The 20,464-nt window shown below is 35.4% G+C and overlaps 1 protein-coding gene across 13 annotated transcripts in view; it reads right to left on the bottom strand.

Annotated features, from left to right (window-relative positions):
* The window catches only part of ATF2 (activating transcription factor 2), a 104,961-nt gene that overhangs the window by 49,311 nt on the left and 35,186 nt on the right, over positions 1-20,464 (bottom strand). For 10 of the 13 annotated variants that reach the window (XM_064586725.1, XM_064586719.1, XM_045868497.2 and 7 more), the window contains 6 exons: positions 19,766-19,862; positions 16,620-16,738; positions 16,362-16,490; positions 5,442-5,620; positions 4,432-4,546; positions 2,232-2,318 (listed from right to left, as the gene is read on the bottom strand). In XM_064586725.1, coding sequence (XP_064442795.1) covers positions 2,232-2,318; positions 4,432-4,546; positions 5,442-5,620; positions 16,362-16,490; positions 16,620-16,738; positions 19,766-19,862 — 726 coding nt within the window. The remainder of the gene's footprint in view (positions 1-2,231; positions 2,319-4,431; positions 4,547-5,441; positions 5,621-16,361; positions 16,491-16,619; positions 16,739-19,765; positions 19,863-20,464) is intronic. The other 3 variants (XM_054506137.2, XM_064586723.1, XM_064586724.1) reach the window with 1 other exon arrangement.

Genomic DNA, 20,464 nt, shown 5'->3' on the forward strand with positions numbered 1-20,464 from the left:
CTTATTTACTACCCCAATTAAAATAGGCAATCACCTAAATATGGTTATTTTACATTAGCTGAATTCTAATAAATTTAATTGTTATCCATACATAAATTTATTAAAGTTATAGCTTTTTTTCTAATATACAAGCATACAAAACACTTTTATTATTGTTAATTTCCTGGTGACCTAAAAGAAAAAGTTATTCAAGGAAGTATTAAATTTAATAGTTTCTACAAATATGGCCTACTCTTCTTATAGCCAAAAGTATTTCTTTAATTCAAAAGGAACAAATCACACTGGAGGGTATGTGCTATGGTGAGCGCTGTGAATTGTGTAAGACTGATGAATCACAGACCCGTACCCCTGAAACAAATAATACATTATATGTTAATAAAGGAAAAAAAGAAAGAAAAAAAGGGAACAAATCATATTTAATTTGTTAGGGAAAAAAGTCCAGTGAATATGGAAAAGTATTTTTAGATGCAGTGTACAACTAATTGAATTTTTTACTAGTACAGTATGTTTAAAGTAGGAAGTGTAAAAAACATTCCCAATGAAACTTTTTTGCTATCAAGTGAAGAGGATTCATCTTAATATTTCCAAAGCTTTGAGCTTAACATGTTGTTATGCAAAAAAAATTCCCTCTTGGGTTTTCAAAAGTTCTCTCCCCACAATCAATAACCAGCTAATTTTTATACTCAACCACTGTTCATTCAGATGATGTGTTAAGTTTTATCGTTAAAGTCATCACATGCCAATTTCAGATTATTTGCTATAATGAAGAATAAAGGTAAAAAACTTAAAGCTTTGCAATATATAATGGTTTTTACACATACAAATTTATATTGTTAGTATAGTGCCTAGCACAGAACTTGAATAACAGCTATTTAATAACTATCTATTGATTTTCTAAGGATGCAGTCATCAACTGATGTTAAGAAGCCCTGAAGTGTGTTAGGCTATAGAAGGGAGAATTACATGGATTAAGGACCAAAAAAAAAAAAGCAGCAGTTTTAGGTTTTTTACCAAGGAATTTAGCACGTTTATGGAATCTGAGCTAAGAGAAACTCTAGAAATCAAAGTTCACCTTTTCATTTTACAGATAAGGAAACTGAGTTTCCTCAAAGTTAAAGTGGCTTGATTAAGGGTAGTGAATAAACAGAGTTAGGATTAAAATTAAAACACATGCCTGCTGACTCCTAATCTATAGCTCATCCCTTAAACAACACTAATTTCTTAGTGTCAAAACACAACTCAAATACAGTTTTTCTTTATATGTTATGTGTAACATTTGCTCACTTGTATATGATTTCAGGATTCTTGTTAACACTGGTCTACTAATTTGTGTCACTGTTTATAAAACCATCTATACTGCCTTCAGATGATTACATCTAGTTTCAGCTGTAATATTCCTAGCCACCACCAGGAGGAGATTTTGTTTCAAAAGCTACAGCCAAAAACCAGACAAACCAATGACAAGAACTAGAACTTTACTCCCAAATCCATCCATTTATTTTATTTTATTTTATTTTTTATTCTTTTTTAATTATTATGTTAATCACCATACATTACATTAGTTTTTGATGTAGTGTTCCATGATTCATTGTTTGTGTATAACACCCAGTGCTCCATGCAGTACGTGCCCTCTTTAATACCCATCACCAGGCTAACCCATCCTCCCACCCCCCTCCCCTCTAGAACCCTCAGTTTGTTTTTCAGAGTCCATTGTCTCTCATGGTTCGTCTCCCCCTCTGATTTCCCCCCCTTCATTCTTCCCCTCCTGCTTTTATTTTTTTAACATATAATGTATTATTTGTTTCAGAGGTACACGTCTGTGATTTAACAGTCTTACACAATTCACAGTGCTCACCATAGCACATACCCTCCCCAATGTCTATCACCCAGGCACCCCACCCCTCCCACCCCCCACCACTCCAGCAATCCTCCATTTGTTTCCTGAGATTAAGAATTCCTCATATCAGTGAGGTCGTATGATACATGTCTTTCTCTGATTGACTTATTTTGCTCAGCATAATACCCTCCAGTTCCATCCATGTCTTATTTTAAAGTATCACTAACAAGTCACTAGGCTAATGGAAACTTCTCCAAATTTTCTGGTTCTTCTATAGTGTGATACATTCCAAAATTTTATAAAATGTGGTACTGTACATTTGAAGCAGGCTTTAATGGAAAAACTAATTCAAAACAGGCTCAAGAAATGTGCAGAACAATTAAATCTTGCTTACCATTTTTGCTTCTGACTGTACTGGCTGAGGGGAGGAAGGACCTGGAATTCCTGGAACACTAGGCACCATGGTGACTGGTCGAACAAGCTATGCAAAATATATTGAAAAATAATTGCTAGAGAATATATTCAAAACGATTGTGCTATATCTGCACAATGGCTAAAAAATTTGAGAGTTCTGAACCAGAAAGCTGTAAATCCCTATTGATCTTCTGTCCTGATTTATCCTTTAAAACTTGTCAATTTCTGAGACACTTGCTTCTCTAATCTTTAATATTCACCTTTTTTTTAATGGTTTCTTCTTATATAGGACTCATAATATTCAAAGTAATTGATCAAAATTTCCCAAAGATCTGTCACACTGCCATTTTGGATGTGAAAGGAAAAAAATGTCAAAACTTGTGACAATCAGGCATACAAGTAACTTCACAATGAATTTACTCTTCTAAAAACATATATATATGCAATTTCTAAAATATATAAAGGTTCATTGATATACTAATATACTAAATGATGACAAAGAAAGAACCTAGTTACCTCTAATAATTTCTCTAAAAACAATAATCTGGAACAGATTTTTTTCATTTTTTAAAACACCTAATATTAACATTGAGTAATTAGTTATTATATAGCTAAAGTATCTCTCTTCTTTCATTTCAGTTTTTTTCATCACATTTACATTTAACAGGATAACCATATAATCTCAAATACAAGGGCAAGAATGTCTCCCCCTTCAAAAATACCCTAGAAAAGAGGAAGTAGTCACCTAATATCTGAGTCCTTATAAAGTCACTCAATGCATTTTTAACAGCAAAGTTCTGCCTGAAGATGATACATTATCTTATAATTATTCCAATCAATGCTAATTTTCAATACTTAGGTTACTTGGAAGAATGTGTTAATAAAAAAGTAAATATTTCACATTAATTTTAATAATTTTCCTGGGGTTCTAATCTCATCAAAGCATTGGAAGTTACTGTACGCAGACTTTTAAAAATAATTTTTAAGGGGTGCCTGGGTGGCTCAGTTGGCTAAGCGACTGCCTTCGGCTCAGGTCATGATCCTGGAGTCCTGGAATCGAGTCCTACATCGGGCTCCCTGCTCAGCAGGGAGGCTGCTTTTCCCTCTGACCCTCCCCCCTCTCACGCTCTCTCTCTCTCTCTCAAATAATAATAAAATCTTTAAAAAAAAATCATTTTTAAGAGCTATGCAATAAATGATTATATTGTACAGATCAGAAATATCTATCTACAAGGTAAAAAAAGAAACTTTTTATTATATGAATGAGTATTAGGGCTTGGGTGAGATTTCTAGGAAGATACAGACTCCGAAAGTGTTATGTTGAAAATTACTCAGGTGAAAATAAAAATAACATGTTCTGGAAAATTGTGCTAGATGTTTTAAAAGTGATCCTAATGATGAAAACCTGAACACTAAGACACATGTGAAGAGTTTGAATAAAATTGTTTTATGAAAAATGAGAAAAGTAAGAAAGTATTATTTCTAACTTATTCAAAAGAACGTGCTTTTAAATATTCACTGAATTATTAATTATTATAAGTAGGTATTTAACTTGTTCGTGACTTCCAAAATTTATATATTTAACATGCTCCTCAAGAAACTTCTCTTTTGGATCTTATATCCTGATTTATCTTTCAAAATGGTCAATTTCTCAGAGACATTTGCATTAGCAAAGCGAAGGACTATCTACTGGTTTAGAGTGTTTAGATTTTCACATGCCTGGGCCAGCAAAGGAATGCTGTAAACCCAACCAGACCATACAAGTTCACAAGAGTGTTCTTATGGACAATTCCTACAATAATCGAAATAGGGAGTTTCCAGACATGTGTTCTAGTATAAATATCTCCCTAAAGAATGGAAATTTGTGTTAATATTTGAATTCTACAAATCTAGTCAAACTGAAATGGATTAAATAAGGATTAAATTTCTTAATATGAACAATACAAGGAAAACAAAATTTGGGGAGGATGGAAAAACATTTTCTAACCAATTATGTTTGCCTTTAATAAAGAGATGAGTGAATACTACTATAAAGATGAGTAAATACTACTAACCACTAATAAATTTTTTGTTGGATTCAGTTTCATAAACCAATCAAGCAGCCCTAGGTGTATTTTCTGATTACAAAGATCAGTTTTGCTATGAAGAAAAGATTTAAAGAGTCTGAATCTCAAACTTACTGGGACTGCAGCTGGAACATGCACATTAGAACTCGTAATTGATGCAGGAATAGCAACAGGCATGGTCTGTCCATTAGGAAGATGCAACAGAAGAGGAAATGGGCCTGGTACAGGACTAAGAAAAACAGAGGAAGGAAAGTTAAAGATAAGAAATCTTTATTAGTCATCTCTAAAAATACAAGCGTATTTTTACTCCTATTATCATATCATTTTAAAATACATTTCCTAGCCACTGCAAAGCAAATTGCAAAACTTTACTATCTTTAATTGTATCTTAAATGCATAATGTATAAAGCAGTGTGGAAAAACAAGAGGGGAAAAAATAGGAAAAGTTATGGTTCTACTTGGGACAATCTCCAATGTTAAATGAGAAAAATTTTTATCAGAAGCTCCTGAGGGGCACCTAACTGGCTCAGTTTATGCAGCATGCGACTCTTGATCATGGGGTTATGAGTATGAGCCCCACCCTGTGTGTAGAAATTCCTTAAAAATAAAATCTTACGAAAAAGAAAAGCTTGAGAGAGATGGGTAAGAACTGAAAGATATGTCATCTGACAGAGTAATTTTACGTATTTTGTGTGAAACAGCATGAAAATAAGAAACCACCTTAAATTAACATCCAATGTTGATTTGTTTTTAAAATTAAATTTTAGTTGGGGTGCCTGGGTGGCTCAGTTGGTTAAGCATGTGACTCTTAGATTTTGGTTCAGGTCATGATCTCAGGGTTGTGAGATCGAGCCTCACGTCAGGCATCATGCTGAGTGTGGAGCCCACTTAAGATTCTCTCTTCTCTCCTTCTGCCCCCCCAATTAAATTTTAGATATTTATTTTCTAATCTATAATATAAAGAAAAAAAACAGCACAAGTTCTTTTCAAAGCATGCAGAATATGATACACACACACACAGACAACTAAGGCCACATTTGAATAATTAAATGCCTGAAGAAAAATTCTGACAAGAAAAACCTAATTCATAAATAGGTCAACGACTGGCCCAAATCATCACTTACACGATTGGCCTGTTAGAGGATGGTGCCTGGGTGATTACAGTACTTGAGGTTGGTGAAGGTACCGCTTGCTGAATAATTACACTTGAGTCAGAACTTGTAAGCAGCACATTGGGAACTTGTAATGACGCTGGACGAACAATAGCTGATGTGGGCTGTGCTGTTTGTGCCAATGGTACCTCCTTTTTAATAATGAGACAGAGAAAGGGTGGGATTTAAAAACTGAAGTCTATCCATGTACCTTAGAGTGAAGAGAATGTTAATACACTCCTAAAAGCATCCACAGAATAATATCCTCCCACAAAGTAAATTTATGTCTAAAGTTATTTAGAAGAAAATTCTGGAAGTAGCTATAAAGTTTCAAATGCAATGTTCATATTTTAATTTAAAAACATCTGAGTGGTTTTTTGTTGTTGTTGTTGTTGTTTTCAGTACAACTTGTTTTCCTATCAATCCAGAAATAGGCTGGGCAACTTGGCTATGATTCCATGAGAACTTCTGTAAAAAGTAAAAATATAATCCATTCTCACTGAATTGTAGAGCTTAAAATTTAGGAGAGATTGCCTAGTCCTACTCCATCATTATACTGTAAAAAGAGGAAACAGGTCCAGAGAGACTGGGTTTATGGTTAACACAAATTCAGTAATAGAAATGGTTAAAAAAAATTTTAACACAATACAAATGTTTACTAATCTCTGACAGCTACCACCCCCCACTACCAATAATTTCTCAATGTCAAAAGGCCAAGTAATACTGATTAATATCCTGAATGTAAAATAATTATTAGAGTGAAATCTTTCCAAATTAAAGGAAAACAGAATCTGCGAGTTAGCCAGCACCTTAAACATGGTGTTTTCCCCAGTTTTACAGATTAGGAAGAGATTAAGGGCTTTACCTAGAACTTCTTAACCAGTTAGAGTAAAAACTGAGCCTACTATGTTCTTTGAATTGATCTCTATGCTGCTTATTATCAAAATCTTATTAAGCTACCTAGGAAGAAAGATCAACTAGTACTACTGGAACTTTACTTATTCAACAAGTTTGGGAATTTATAGCACGCCCTCAAGGGCTACTGAGAAGAGACAATGGGTAAAACAAGAAAATTTCAGATAGTTACAGAGTAATAGTACAACATAATAAATCATGAAAGATTAACTGAGGGAAGGCTGGAGTTGGCTACTTCAGAAAGCAAGTGAGATAAGGTGAGCTTCCTTGCAAAAATGGTGCTGAATGAACTGATACTGGAAAGATAACAAGGGGAGAATTCTATCGAGGGAGAGGGAAGAATACTGGGAGTAATGTCTTTGAGGTATGAAAAAACTTAGAATAATTGATGAACATATTAGAGTGGCATGAGGTGAAGGCTGAATGGGTAGACAAGCTCAGATCAATGAGGCCTTATGAAAGGAGTATTTGTTCTCTTTTTTTTAAGATTTATTTATTTGAGACAGAGAAAGAGTGTGTGGAGCCTAATGTGGGGCTCGATCCCAGAACCCTAAGATCATGACGGGAGCCAAAACCAAGAGACACCCAAGAGACTTCACCATCCAGGCGCACTGAGGAGTATTAGTTATCTTAAAAGTAATGGCAAACCATTGAAGGATTTTAAGCAGAAAAGTGATTATAATGTATTAAAAACAAAGCCATCTATAGAAAATTAGAGATGGAAACAGAAAATCCAGTTAGAAGATAACTGTTAATAATCCACATAAAAGAAGATGATGGCTTGGAGTAAAGTGGTGACACTGAAGACTGAAGAAGATAAATTAAGGATATTTCAGGAGGTATGTCTGATAAGATTTGCTGTTGCTTTGGTGTGAAGAAAAAGAAGGGGGGCGCCTGGGTGGCTCAGTCGGTTGAGCATTTGACTTTGGCTTAGGTGATCAAACAGATCAAGCCCTGCATCAGGCTCCCTGCTGAGCGGGGAGTTTGCTTGTTCCTCTCCCTCTGCCCCCCCACCCTGTGCTCTCTCTCTAAGAAATAAATAAAACCTTTTAAAAAAAGAAAGAAAAAGAAGGAATTAAGGATTCTTGGCTTGAGCAACTAGATGGGATGGAGAGAAAATTTACTAAGATAGGGGAGGAGCAAGATGGGGGAGGAGCAAGATTTTGGAGAAGTAGGAGACCCAAATTTCTTCTGGTCCCAGGAATTCAGCTAGATAATTATCAAACCACTCTAAACACCTATAAACTCAACAGGAGATCGAAGAAAAGAACAGCAACAACTCTCTGAACAGAAAAGCAACCACTTTCTGGAAGGTAGGACTTGCGGAGAAGTGAATCCAAGGCAATATTTGGAAGACAGACCGTGGGGGGAGGGAGCCTCTGTCTGCTGGCTACCCGCAAGTGATAGAGCAGCAGAGCACAAATCAGAACTTTTAGAAGTCTGCTCCTCTGAGGGATGTTGCTCCAGTGGCTAAGTGGGGGGTGGAACCCTCACTGGGACAGTGTGGTCTCAGGACCCACGGGGTCACAGAAAGACCAGGGGTGCCTGAGTGCAGCAGAGCTCCCAGGGTTCGGAGCAGGGAAGCTGGCTGCAGAGATGGAGCCGAGGCATGGGCTCTCAGCTCTACTGAAAGCTTTCAGGGAACAAAAGCTACCGAGAGCAAACCCCAGCAGATTACTTAGCGTGGCCCCCAGCAAGGACGGTGCAATTCTGCCTCCGGCAAAGACATTTGAGAATCAGTGCAACAGGCCCCTCCCCCAGAAGATCAGCAAGAACATCCAGCCAAGACCAAGTTTACTGATCAATGAGAATGGCAAAACCCCAGCGCTAGGGGAACAGAGCACATAGAATTCATGGCTTTTTTCCCATGATGCTTTAGTCTTTCAAAGTTAATTTTTAAAATTCTCTTTATTTTTTTCTTTTTCTATTTTTTTAGTTGAATTTTCTTCTTTCCTTTTCAACCAACATCTTATCAATTCGTTTCTTAAAATCTTTTTTTTCAGTTTTACAGTCATATTCTATCTCTTCATTGTATTTAACCTTGTTTTCTGTATATATTTTTTTCTTTCTTTAAAATTTTGGGATACAGTTTCTTCTAACAGACCAAAATATACCCTAAATCTAGTGTATGATGTTGTTTTAGTCTCCCACCTGATCACATTCTTTTCTTTCATTGTTTTTCATTCTTTTTTCAAACAACTTATCAATCCTTTTAAAACCTTTTTTAATTTTCATCTTTACAGTCATATTCCATTCCTTCATCGTATCTACCCTTATTTTTGTATATATATAAGCTTTCCCTTCTTTAAAATTTTGGGAGGCAGTGTCTTTGAACAGACCAAAGTATGCCCAAAATCTAATGTGTGACTCTGATCTATTCACCAGCCTGATCATATTCTTTTTTTTTTTCCTTCTTTCCCTTTCTTTCCCCCCCTGGTTTCAGGTCTCTTCTGATTTGTTTAATGTATATTTTTCTGGGGTTGTTGTTACCCTGTTAGCATTTTGTTCTCTCATTCATCTATTTTCCTCTAGACAAAATGACAAGACAGAAAAACTCACCTCAAAAAAAAGAACAAGAGGCAGTACCAACTGCCAGGGACCTAATCAATACAGACATTAGTAAGATGTCAGAACCAGAGTTCAAAATGACGATTATAAAGATACGAGCTGGGCTTGAAAAAAGCATCGAATATACCAGAGAATCCCTTTCGGGAGAAATAAAATAACTAAAACCTAACCAAGTTGAAATCAAAAAGGCTCTTAATGAGGTGCAATAAAAAATGGAGGCTCTAACTGCTAGGATAAATGAAGCAGAAGAGAGAATTAGTGATACAGAAGACCAAATCATGGAGAATAAAAAAGCTGAGAAAAAGAGAGATAAACAACTACTGGATCACAAGGGCAGAATTCAAGAGATAAGTGATACCATAAGACGAAACAACATCAGAATAATTGGGATCCCAGAAGAAAGAGAGAGAGGGACAGAAGGTATATTGGAGAAAATTGTAGCAGAGAATTTCCCTAATTTGGGGAAGGAAACAGGCATCAAAATCCAGGAGGCACAGAGAGCCCCCTCTCAAAATTAATAAAAATAGGTCAATACCCCAACATCTAATAGTAAAACTCACAAGTCTCAGAGACAAAGAGAAAATCCTGAAAGCAGCTCAGGACAAGAGGTCTGTAACCTACAATGGTAGAAACATTAGACTGGCAGCAGACCTATTCACAAAGACCTGGCAGGCAGAAAGGACTGGCATGATATATTCAGAGCACTAAATGAGAAAAACATGCAGCCAAGAATACTATACTCCAGCTAGGCTGTCATTGAAAATAGAAGGAGAGATAAAAAGCTTCCAGGACAAACAAAAACTAAAAGAATTTGCGAACACCAAACCAGCCCTACAAGAGATATTGAAAGATGTCCTCTAAGCAAAGAGAGAGCCTAAAAATAACATAGACCAGAAAGGAACAGAGACAATATACAGTAACAGTCACCTTACAGGCAATACAATGACACTAAATTCATATCTTTCCATAGTTACTCTGAATGTAAATGGGCTAAATGCCTCAATCAAAAGACAAAGGGTATCAGATTGGATAAAAAAACAAGACCCATCGATATGCTGTCTGCAAGAGACTCATTTTAGACCCAAAGACACTTCCAGATTGAAATTACCATGCTAATGGACATCAAAAGAAAGCTGGGGTGGCAATCCTAATATCAGACAAATTAGATTTTAAACCAAAGACTATAATAAGAGATGAGGAAGGACACTACATCATACTTAAAGGGTCTATCCAAAAAGAAGATCTAACAATTTTAAATATCTATGCCCCTAACATGGGAGCAGCCAATTATATAAGCTACTTAATAACAAAATCAACGAAACACATCAACAGTAATACAATAATAGTAGGGGACTTTAACAGGCCCCTCACTGAAATGGACAGATCTAAGCACAAGATCAACAAGGAACTAAAGACCTTAAATGACACACTGGACCAGATGTACTTCATAGATATATTCAGAACATTCCATCCCAAAGCAACAGAATACACACTCTTCTCTAGTGCCCATGGAACACTCTCCAGAATAGATCACATCCTGGGTCACAAATCAGGTCTCAATCAGTACCAAAAGACTGGGATCATTCCCTGCATATTTTCAGACCACAATGCTTTGAAACTAGAACTCAATCACAAGAGGAAAGTCGGAAAGAACTCAAATACATGGAGGCTAAAGAGCATCCTACTAAAGAATGAATGGGTCAACCAGGAAATTAAAGAATTTAAAAAATTCATGGAAACAAATGAAAATGAAAACACAACTGTTCAAAATCTTTAGGATGCAGCAAAGGTGGTTCTAAGAGGAAAGTATATAGCAATACAAGCCTTTCTCAAGAAATAAGAAAGGTCTCAAATACACAATCTAACCCTACACCTAAAGGAGCTGGAGAAAGAACAGCAAATAAAGCCTAAGCCCAGCAGGAGAAGAGAATTAATAAAGATCAGAGCAGAAATTAATGAAATAGAAACCAAAAGAACAGTAGAACAGATCAACGAAACTAGGAGCTGGTTCCTTGAAAGAGTAAGATTGATAAACTCCTGGCCAGACTTATCAAAAAGAAAAGAGAAATGACCCAAATAAATAAAATCATGAATGAAAGAGGAGAGATCACAACCAACCCCAAAGAAATATAAACAATAATAAAAACATATTATGAGCAACCATATGCCAACAAATTAGATAACCTGGAAGAAAAGGATGCATTCCTAGAGATGTATAAACTACCAAAACTGAACCAGGGAGAAACAGAAAACCTGAACAGACCCATAACCACTAAGGAAATTGAAGCAGTCATCAAAAATTTCCCAACAAACAAGAGCCCAGGGCCAGATGGCTTCCCAGGGGAATTCTACCAAACATTTAAAGAAGAATTAATACCTATTCTTCTGAAACTGTTCCAGAAAATAGAAATGGAAACTTCCAAACTCATTTTATGAGGCCAGCATTACCTTGATCCCAAAACCAGACAAAGACCCCATCACAAAAAGGAGAACCACAGACCAATATCCCTGATGAACACGGATGCAAAAATTCTCACGAAAACACTAGCCAATACGATACAACCGTACATTAAAAGGATTATTCACCAGGACCAAGTAGGATTTATTCCTGGGCTGCAAGGTTGGTTCAACATCTGCAAATCAATGTGATACAATAAATTAATAACAAGAAAGAACAAGAACCATATGATCCTCTCAATAAATGCAGAAAAAGCATCTGTTTGACAAAGTACAGTATCCTTTCTTGATTAAAACTCTTCAAAGTGTAAGGACAGAGGGTACATACCTCAATATCATAAAAGCCATCTATGAAAAACCCACAGCGAATATCATTCTCAATGGGGAAAAACTGAAAGCTTTCCCCCTAAGGTCAGGAACACAGCAGGGATGTCCACTATCACCACTGCTGTTCAGCATAGTATTAGAAGTCCTAGCCTCAGCAATCAGACAACAAAAAGAAATAAAAGGCATCCGAATTGACAATGAAGAAGTCAAACTCTCACTCTTTGCAGATGATATGATACTTTATGTGGAAAACCCAAAAGACTCCACCCCAAAACTGCTAGAACTCATACAGGAATTCAGTAAAGTGGCAGGATATAAAATCAATGCACAGAAGTCAGTGGCATTTCTATACACCAACAACAAGACAGAAGAAAGAGAAATTAAGGAGTCGATCCCATTTACAATTGCACCCAAACCATAAGATACCTAGGAATGAATCTAACCAAAGAGGCAAAGGATCTGTACTCAGAAAAGTATAGAATACGCATGAAATAAATTGAGGAAGACACAAAGAAATGGAAAAACGTTCCATGCTCATGGATTGGAAGAACAAATATTGTGAAGATGTCAATGCTACCTAGAGCAATCTACACATTTAATGCAATCCCTATCAAAATACCATCAACTTCTTTCAAAGAAATGGAATAAATAATCCTAAAATTTGTATGGAACCAGAAAAGACCCTGAATAAGCCAGAGGAATGTTGAAAAAGAAAACCAAAGCTGGTGGCATCACAATTCCGGACTTCAAGCTCTATTCCAAAGCTGTCATCATCAAGACAGTATGGTACTGGCACAAAAGCAGACACATAGGTCAATGGATCAGAATGGAGAGCCCAGAAATGGACCCTCAACTCTAGGGTCAACTAATCTTCGACAAAGCAGGAAAGAACGTTCAATGGAAAAAAAACAGTCTCTTCAACAAATGGTGTTGGGAATATTGGACAGCCACATGCAGAAGAATGAAACTGGATCATTTCCTTACACCACACACAAAAAGAGACTCAAAATGGATGAAAGACCTCAATGTGAGACAGGAATCCATCAAAATCCTTGAGGAGACCACAAGCAGCAACCTCTTTGACCTCAGCCGCAGCAACTTCTCCCTACACACACTGCCAAAGGCAAGGGAAGCAAGTGCAAAAATGAACTACTGGGACTTCATCAAGATAAAAAAGCTTTTGCACAGCAAAGGAAACAGTCAACAAAACCAAAAGACAACAGACAGAATGGGAGAAGATATTTGCAAATGACATATCAGATAAAAGGCTAGAATCCAAATTCTATAAAGAACTTATTAAACTCAACAACCAAAGAATAAATAATCCAATGAAGAAAAGGGCAGAAGACATGAACAGACATTTCTTCAAAGAAGACATCCAAATAGCCAACAGACATATGAAAAAGTGATCCAAATCACTTGGCATCAGGGAAATACAAATCAAAACCTCAATAAGATACCACCTCACACGAGTCAGAATGGCTAAAATTAACAAGTCAGGAAATGACAGATGTTGGTGAGGATGTGGAGAAAGGGGACCCCTCTTACACTGTTGGTGGGAATGCAAGCTGGTGCAGCCACTCTGGGAAACAGTATGGAGGTTCCTCAAAAAGTTGAAAAGAGAGCTACCGTATGACCCAGCAATTGCACTACTGGGTATTTACCCCAAAGATACAAATGTAGTGATCCAAAGGGGCACGTGCACCCCAATGTTTATAGCAGCAATGTCCACAATAGCCGAACTATGGAAAGAGCCTAGATGTCCATCAACAGATGAATGGATGTGTGTGTGTGTATATATATACACACACATATACACAATGGAATATTATGCAGCCATCAAAAAGAAAACCGAAATCTTGCCATTTGCAACAACTTGGATGGAATTAGAGGGTATTATGCTAAGTGAAGTTAAGTCAATCAGAAAAAGCCAAGTATCATACGATCTCACTGGTATGTGGAATTTAAGAAAGAAAACAGGATCATAGGGGAAGGGAGGGAAAAATAAAACAAGATGAAATCAGAGGAGACAAACCATAACAGACAATTAATCATGGGGAACAAATTGAGGGTTGTTGGAGGGATGGTGGGTGGGAGAATGGGGTAGTTGGGTGATGCAATAGGAGGGCACTTGATATAATGGCACATAGGGGTATATGATATATGAGCCTCATAGGGGAAAGGAGGGAAAAATGAAACAAGATGAAACCAGGTAGGGAGACAAACCACAAGAGACCCTTAATCTCAGGAAACAAACTGAGGGTTGCTGGAGTGGTGGGGGGTGGGAGGCATGGGGTGGCTGGGTGACATTGGGGAGGTTATGTACTATGGTGGGCACTGTGAATTGTGTAAGATTGATGAATCACAGACCTGTACCCCTGAAACAAGTAATACATTATGTTAATTTAAAAAAAAAAAGGAAAATTTACAAGATAGGGAAAGAATCAAGAGCTCTGACTTAGATATATTAAGTTTAAGATGGTTATAAGATACAGAAAGGTAAATGTCACAATGGGAGTTGGAGATGAATATGGAAATTCAGGAGATATCTTGGTTGATTTAAGTTTGAGAATCATCAGCATTTAGTTGGTTTTTAAAGTTATGACTACAGATGAGATCACGTATGAAGAAAAGTGAGAAAAAGAAGTGAAGGAAGCCCAAAACAGACTTTTATAACTTGGTGTGATTATGCCCTGCCCACGGGGAGGCTAAAGACAGGAATGCGGGAAGAAGGATTACCCTTGAAAGATGCTAAAGCAGCAGTGAAGAGGGAAAAACTGTTGAGTGTGATGGGACTAGAAAGCTCTTTAGAAAAAAAGATATTTATATCATAGAGTTAACAGCATTTCCTATAACTGTGATAATGTGGAAATAATCTTTTTGTCCAAAAAGAACAGGATAATTAGATACATTAAGATAATGATAAAGTACAACCATTAAAAATTAGTATTTTGGAAATTTTCTAATGACATGGCAAAGTGTTCATTAATGCTGAATGTCTAAAGCACAATATAAAAGTAAACTAGGATTGGGGCACCTGCCTGGTTTAGTTGGTAGAGTATGTGACTCTTGATTTTGGGGTTGTGAGTTCAAGCCCCATGTTGGGTGTAGAGCTTACTTAAAAATTTTTTAAAAATATTTGTTTTAAATTAAAAAGTAGGAGTGCCTGGGTGGCTCAGTCAGTTAAGGGTCTGCCTTCGGCTCAGGTCATGATCCCAGGGTCCTGGGATCGAGCCCCACATCAGGCTCCCTGCTCAGCAGAGAGTCTGCTTCTCCCTCTCCCACTCCCCTTGTGCCCAGTCTCTCCCTTTCTCTCTCAAAAATAAAATAAAACAAACAAATAAATAAATAAAATCTTTAAAAAAAAATAAAAAGTAAACTAGGCTCTTTCTTTGCATTTTTCTTTGTATCCATCTATCCTTCTAATTATTCACTTATATATGGATATTTGTATAAATGCATGCATATATCTATGAAAAATGTTTCATAATATTAGTCATTCTTATCACTCAATTATGGGCTAAGAGGTGATTTTGGTTGTCTCCCTCATATTTTTTATAATGAGACTCACTTTTATAATTAGGAAATGAGGAAAAAAACCTTCAAAACATCTAAGGTCAAAGCATTTATTCCTAAGTAGGAAGTTACATTTTCTGCCTTACTTCTAAATTCTTTGCCATGACAGAAGTCCATTAATTCATTTATGGTTTTAGAATAACATAAGCTAGAAAAAGACATTGTCAGTGCCTCTTCATTGTGCCACATATTTGTTCATTATAAGTGCTTATGAATAAAAAGTGATCAAGAAATACCCATGGGGCACCTGGGTGGTTAAGCATCCAACTCTTAGATTTCAGCACAGGTCATGATCTCAGGGTTTTGAGATTGAGCCCTGTGTCAGGCTCCGTGCTGGGCGTGCAGCCTGCTTAAGATTCTCTTTCTCCCTCTGCCCCTCCCCACTCCTCTCCCCATCTCTTAAAAAAAAAAAAAAAAAAGAACCACAATAATGGTTACTCAACACACACTATATAGCCCAGGGGGTTCCCAAGTTACCAAGGTATTCAAGATCCAGGAATGAGGCCCTAAACCACCTACAAAAGGCTTGTACTAAGACAGTATCATCATCATCTTAGTTGGTAGTACCAAAGACCCATTGCCAAGAATGAGTAACTATTCATGTAGCCCTTAGCCTAAATAACCTTGGTTCAAGCAATTTTTAGTTGTAAAGAAAAAGCTGTCACTATATAAAAGCGGCAAAGGATAAAATAGCAAAACCCAGAAAAATTAAATTCACTTTATAAATTTATGCAGCCTTAAAAAAATAAGTTTTATCTAAAATGATTGCTGTTCTCCCCTGTAATTTTTCTGTGTGTAATAAAGAGCCAATTATCTTTAAAGGTGACAGCTTCTTTCCCTGAAATTTCTAGGAGTATTCACAGGCTTTCACATATAAGATACAACCTGATACTCAATTATGTACAACTTATTACATTAACATTTTATTTTTTTTTATTTTTTTATTTTTTTACATTAACATTTTAGGTAAATCAAATATTAAACTTTACTTGGGGTACTGTTTTTTTTACACTAAGTTCTGTGTTTCTCCCAAAAATATAAATTTCTAACCTTTTCATCACTGGTAGTAGACTCTGGGTGAGGTAAAGGACTATCCTGGTGAGTTGTTTCTACAACAGAGGGCTCCTCAATTTTGCTTCTTATGATGGGTGTTGCAAGAGGGGATAAATCTAGAGGCATCTAAAATACAAACATTAAAGAAAATGTCAGAAGTTCAAAATGTGCCAGTGTATCTAAAATAAGAAAGAAGTGTAAGCTATGACTATTGTTTTGTTAGAAATACTTTTAATTTCATGGTTAATAACATACTTTTTTAATGTCGTCTTCTGAGGCTTTCTTGAATTCATTCTCAAATGGACTTGCCAACTCATTAAACAAACCCACTTCTTCACAGTTTTTCAAGAATCTTGTTGGTGTTGGGGTCTGATCTGAAATAAATGTCAAGAAGCAATCCCATAGATTTAAATATCATACAGGACCCTGAAATATAGCTAGTAAGTTAACAAATTAGCAGGATTGGTTCAGTCAGCTGTTAATTCTCTCTTTGGAAAGACCTCTTCCTTTAAAGCAAACAAAATTTGGTTAAGTTTTTGTTGCAGTTCAAGATATTTCCTCCAACTTTATGAACCATAAAAGTATGAGAAAAAAGTCCTTCTTGTTCCTTAGTCCAGACCTTCTCTCTTAGTAGAATGACATAATCATCTTCTACTCAGAGATCAACTATTATCATTATTTAGAGCAGTAAGAATTTTAAAAATTTTACATTATTAAAAATTATGATTGTTTAAAATACATGCAGTTTGGGGAAAACTAGGACAAGAGCATGTATATTCATTCACTCTAAATTGGACCTTCCACTAGTGTTCATAATCTATTACGAAAGCAAGCTCAAGATAAAACAGAATTTTTAGTAGGTAGATCAAAATACTACAAGGAAGAAAAAGAAGGTTAAAATAAGAGCCCTAAAACAAAAACAAACCAAAACAAAACCCTCCTTTATCACTATCCACAGAAGCCAATTTAATGCATTTTTCAAGCTTGGAACAAGGGGCTATATAAGTTACATATTTATGGAATGTTCTACCTTAATCTCTAGGCAGCAGAGGAACAGTCAACTCTACTTTCTCACAACGTGAAATATTTTAACTATACTTGATTATGTACTCATGCTATGTACATTAACACATGTACTGGTTATGGAATAAATACTAGTTAAGGTCCATGTTGAATGAAAAATAGTATACTTATGGATTTTGCCTATTTGTCTTATTATTTGCCATGCTATTTATTCATATTGACCAGAGCTGGTGGCACACTGAAATTCTATTCACATTTTATGTATTTTAGGGCATCAAGTTATAAGTTTTATCAGGAATCTAGTCTAAGCTAAATATAAGTATAAGGATGACTCCTGGTTTTTTATAAAATTAAAATTCATATATTTGTTAAATATTGTGTCCCCAGAATTGGCATTACTTATTATTTCATCTTTGCCCCACATGTATCTCGAGTACTAATATGCTTACTACATATAAATATATTTAACACCAAAATGACCTATATGTCATACACATTAGCTATAATGTAAGCCTATCTCAAACACGACTAGTATTATCTAAATTACTAAAGGGACTCTCTTGTGTCATCATTTTACCTATTAGTCTACAACATACATACTCACTAAACCCTCAAAAGACTTCTGAAATTTACTACAGCAAGGGCTCAGGGTATACATATCAGCTTAAGTCCATTATAGGTGAATTAGTAAAGTGAATATAAATTTGTCTCCTCTGTTCATAATCAAAGGGTTTGTCTATCTCAGCTCAACAAAAGGCTCCTAATGTGCGGTCAAGGGAGAGGAGAAAAGTCTTACAAACAAAATGCATATGCATAATAAAACATTGTTATCAGTGATTACCAAAATGATCAGGTGTGAGAAAAGGAAAGTCAATACAGGCACAATTGTTTAAACATGCAGTGGCTTATGGCTATTGATCATCAAATATATACCACACACATCATGCATCATACTTATACAGTAATGCTAAACTACTAATTTCAACATGTTAGTAAAAAAATGGTTAAATGCTGTGTTTGAATGTGTTCTGTTTTTCTACTATAATAAAGGTAAACCAACAGGAAATTTCTAGAAACCAATCTCAAAACATTTTTGAGTTGAAAAGTTACAGATGTTGGTCTAGGGCAATAAATTTCAGACAAGCAAAGACCTTATTTATATCCCTAGGAGAGTGAACTGTCCAGGTTGTTGTTACTTTGACTACTTTTTTGGGTTCCAGCTCTTAATATCTGATGTACAATATTCTAAAGAAGTGCATACCTCACTCTTCTCTGCTTCCTTTTACTTATGGAACTAAAGAAATGCTCAACATGCTCTTTCATTTTTCCTAAGTAGTTTTTGACAAATTACCAACTTTTTGTTAACTCTAATTTTTTCATTACAAAAATTATGATACTGAAAGTACAGGAAAAACCATCTGCCTCATTATCACTATAAAGGCTTGCATATGATAATTTAATCTGTATGTTGGGTAATAATTTCAAAATACTAATAATATTCAGATTTCAGGATTAATTCCAGACTGACAAATAGTATAACCCAAACTTCAAAAGAGAAAATAATAATTTAGGGTTGATTTTGAATACTTATGTGACTCTGTGGTTATGACACAAAAGGGTCTGAAATTTATATAAAACTTTCTCTTCTTATAACAATACTTATAAAATATACAAAATGCAGTAAAACTATGCATATTATGTGTGTGTCCATATACATAGATGTGTGTACATATATATTTAAATACCAAAAAAGGGGCAGCTAATACAGCATGAAAGGACAATAAAACAATGCATGACATTTTCTCTTTTCACATACTGTGAAAGATAATCATCTGCTTATGTGATACTGTATGTTCACAGGATCAAAACACACAAAAAAAGCATTGACTGAATTTAGGCCCCTTTACTGAGAGTATTTTTACTAACACAGATGTTTTAGTCCCAAAAGAAATATCAACAAAATTCTAGTGAACAAGTCTGCTAATTGATCTTTCTCCAACAGGAGGAGCTTGATCATTTCCTCTCTTCCCACAGCACTGCAAACCAGGTGTAAAAAGCTAAAAGAAACATTGACTAAACATCACATTAGTTCAATTATCAATTAAATGTAAACTTTGGAGATGCTATAAATGCTCCCGGGGTTCTAATTAACTTCCACAAAACACTGAAATCTACATTTGAAAACCACACAGAAAAGTGAAATGAATGGTCAGAAGTAAACATGGAAATGTAATGGGTAAAATACATGTTGCCAACATTTACTGTAAATGAAGTAATTGGAGTATCACCAGACTATATTATTTACAGAGAATACACAAAAATTGTGCACATTCCAGGTGAAATATGTATATAAGCTATTAATAAAAGCATATACTAACCAGCCACAATGACACTGTCATTACGTGCTGGACCAAATTTCAGTGTCATCTCATGTTTATGTTTATGGACAGCCAAATGATCCTCGTTGGTAAAACGCTGTGGCAAAAAGTTTTAAAATATAGTTAAGATTTTCAATTTGATCAAATAAGTAAAATGATAAGGAAATTCATTTCCACAACATGTAAAACCACCATTAACAATGAAACAGTTTGTTAACTATAAAAGAATCTATTGTTAGTATAAACATACAAGACTTCAAATAATTATAGAAAACCCATTACCCAAGAATAAGCAATACTGATGTATTAATAAGTCACATAAATCATTTGAGAGCATTTAAAAATTAAACCTGAAGCAAAGAAACTTCATATAAATTTCATTTGGACACTAAAAATAGACCACTATTGATTTTTTTTGCCATATCATAGAACTATGTATTCCATGGTTCAGTGACTTTTGAAGAAAGTACTGTATTTACACAGACTTCAGGTTACTTACCACTTTTAAAATGAGAATTCTCTTATAAAAATATTACTCCTGGACAAATTAAGTAGTAAATTAGGTTCTTTATGTTACCACATTAAAAAAAAAAAAATGCTTTTTTTATAATCCAGCAAAGAAATAGCAACCAATACAACAAAGCAGTTCATTTTAAAATAATGTCTGACATCAACCTTTATGAAGATGCTCCTTATCAA

The sequence above is a fragment of the Mirounga angustirostris genome, unplaced genomic scaffold (genome assembly GCF_029215605.1).
Source record: "Mirounga angustirostris isolate CCGP_5_RB_7025 unplaced genomic scaffold, mMirAng1.0.hap1 SCAF_3, whole genome shotgun sequence".
In the NCBI taxonomy this organism is placed as follows: Eukaryota; Metazoa; Chordata; class Mammalia; order Carnivora; family Phocidae; genus Mirounga; species Mirounga angustirostris.